Source organism: Argentina silus (genome assembly GCF_951799395.1).
Source record: "Argentina silus genome assembly, chromosome: 8".
Classification (NCBI taxonomy): Eukaryota; Metazoa; Chordata; class Actinopteri; order Argentiniformes; family Argentinidae; genus Argentina; species Argentina silus.
In genome coordinates, this window is record NC_139662.1 from 8437204 (window position 1) to 8439703 (window position 2500).

General features: G+C 50.2%; 1 protein-coding gene across 1 annotated transcript in view; it reads right to left on the minus strand.

Annotated features, from left to right (window-relative positions):
* plxna2 (plexin A2) overlaps positions 1-2500 on the minus strand; it is a gene marked incomplete at its 5' end in the record, with an annotated part of 56981 nt that overhangs the window by 42173 nt on the left and 12308 nt on the right. Inside the window, one exon of the mRNA XM_083676001.1 lies at positions 852-1003. Coding sequence (XP_083532127.1) covers positions 852-1003 — 152 coding nt within the window. The remainder of the gene's footprint in view (positions 1-851; positions 1004-2500) is intronic.

Genomic DNA, 2500 nt, shown 5'->3' on the forward strand with positions numbered 1-2500 from the left:
TTAGCAGTTTCTGACAGTGACCTAGCTGTCGGGGAGGGCGGGCGGGCGGGCGACGGGGGATGTTCATGGAGGATGAGTCCAGGGTGAATGGGACAGGCTTGACACGCTGTTTTTTTTTTTTTGCCCGCACAAAGACCATTCAAAAATAAAAGAGGTACACACACACACAGATGTTGTGGGATGGGATAGCTAGGCTAGCTAGCGTAGCATGGGATAGCTATCCTCAAAAAAAACAACAACAACTGGGCTAGGCTACTGGGCTAGGCTACTGGAGCAGCTCCAGCCTTCATTAACACAACCTCTTTAACAAGTCTGTCTGGTTAAAAAAGAACTGAGCGTGCGCTTTAGAATAGACCCTTCAGACTACAGACGGAGGGAAGCTGCCAGCCTGTGTAACTATGGTCCTGTCTCCTTGCAAATAGACCCCCCAGGCTACTGTAGATGCCACGGTGTACACAATTACACGGTACGTGATTATCTGTGCGTTCATCTCTGAATTGGTCAGGTAGACGCTGATTCATGGGTTGGATTGCTGCTGATTCATGGGTTGGACAATTTCTGAAACGGTGAAATGCAATACAGGCAACGTTTGATCGTGGAAAATGTAGGATTTGTCTGTGTTAAGTTCACGCTATGAATAGATATCCAGCGGTATGATTCAATTCACTTCATGTGGAATGTATAATCCACTTAGAGCATTTTAACACGTTAATTGTATTACTGTGGCTGAATAGATGAATTGGCTTATAGGAATAGCCTCCAAGCAGCCAAACCAGATCAAAGCAGCTGTGGTGTGAGAGAGAGAGAGAGTGAAGGTTGGGTGTGTTTCCGGGTGTGTTACTGGGACTTACTGCTCGGCGATGATGTAACCTTCCTCCACGGGGGCACACTTGACCCCCGCCACCTCCACGTTGCCCACCATCTCGGAGAAGGCCAGGCCCAGGTTCATGCCATGGATGGTCACCCGCGTGCCACCCTCCGGAGGTCCTGCCACCGGGGTCACCTGCAACGGGACGAAGAGCAAAGGTCAAAGGGCAAATCTCGAACGACATCTAAAGTATACAGACGCCCACCCACATAGTTACACAGCTTTTGGGACCAGAGCCACGTAAACCACCAAGCTATTAAAAGACACATCCTTTCCTCTCTTCAAACACACTTATATGGTCAAGTGGTTCTGAGCGGCAATTAGAAGCACTCTCAACCTACACGACCGCAAATGTCAGAACACGCTTCCCTACGGTTTGAGTCACCACTCACAAGGCTAATGGAACCTTTATCATAACTCATCACTAATAGCGGTGATGTCATCGCGCGCCTCGCATCCAGTACACAAAAAAAAGCATAACTCCCACACACACATCTTAAAAAAAAAAAAAAAAACAGGACCGTGTTTTATTGAATCTACTCCACCACCCACCATGCTGTATGACTTATGTTTTAATAAAAAGAAAGCGATGAAAAGAACTTCCCTAAACATTAAATGGGAGGGTACATTAACATAGGAGGGTACATTAACATTCTGGAGACCCGCCTGGTGTAAAAATCTGCTGCTGTTGCCATGGCCGATAAATCTAACAAGAGGCCATATTAGTGCTTAGTGCAGCGCACCTTCTCATAAAATACAATATGGCCGCCCAGCATGACCTTGGCTCTGGGTGGCATGGTGCCTTCTGTGCTGCAGAGCCCAACAAGGATCGGACCTGGCTGACTTCCAGCTCTCAGAACAGGAGAGGAGAGGAGAGGAGAGGAGAGGAGAGGAGAGGAGAGGAGAGGAGAGGAGAGGGGAAGAGAGGAGAGGAGAGGAGAGGAGAGGAGAGGAGAGGAGAGGAGAGGGGAAGAGAGGAGAGGGGAAGAGAGGAGAGGAGAGGAGTAGAGACAACAAGACGAGAGCAGGAGGAGCAGGAGGAGCAGGAGGGAAGGAGGGAGGGAAGGAGGGAGGGAGGGAGGGAGGGAGAAGCCAGCACAGCTGGGCGGGAGTCACAAGCGCTATGTACACAATCAATACACCATTACTGGGCACGCAAGCAGAAGTAAAACCAACAAGAGGCAGCCAGCATTTTAAAACCGCGGCCCCGCTTACTGAGCCACAACCCCCCCCGCCATGTGACAGCAGGGCTGGGGCTCTCTCTCCTCTCCTCTCCCCTCTCCTATCCTCCATCCATCCCATCCCTCCCTCTGAGCGGTGCCCACTAGTGCATTGCACAAACCCAGTGGGACGTCTGCATTGTAATCTAGATTTAGTGGACATTAATTGCTCTGGATGTAAAGTAAGTGTGTCACTGCACTGCCTGAGGGTCTGAATACATGAATCTTTTATTGCTGCTTGGGCATGCAGGGGTATGAAAAGAGGGGGGGGGGGGGGGGGGGGGGACACAGGGGGAGGAGAGGGGACGACTGGCTAAATATATCCATGTCAGGAGATGGCTGCAGCGATTCGAATAGACTTAGGGATGCTTACATAAGCAATGGATGGAGTCTACAGCCTCAGAGAGAGAGA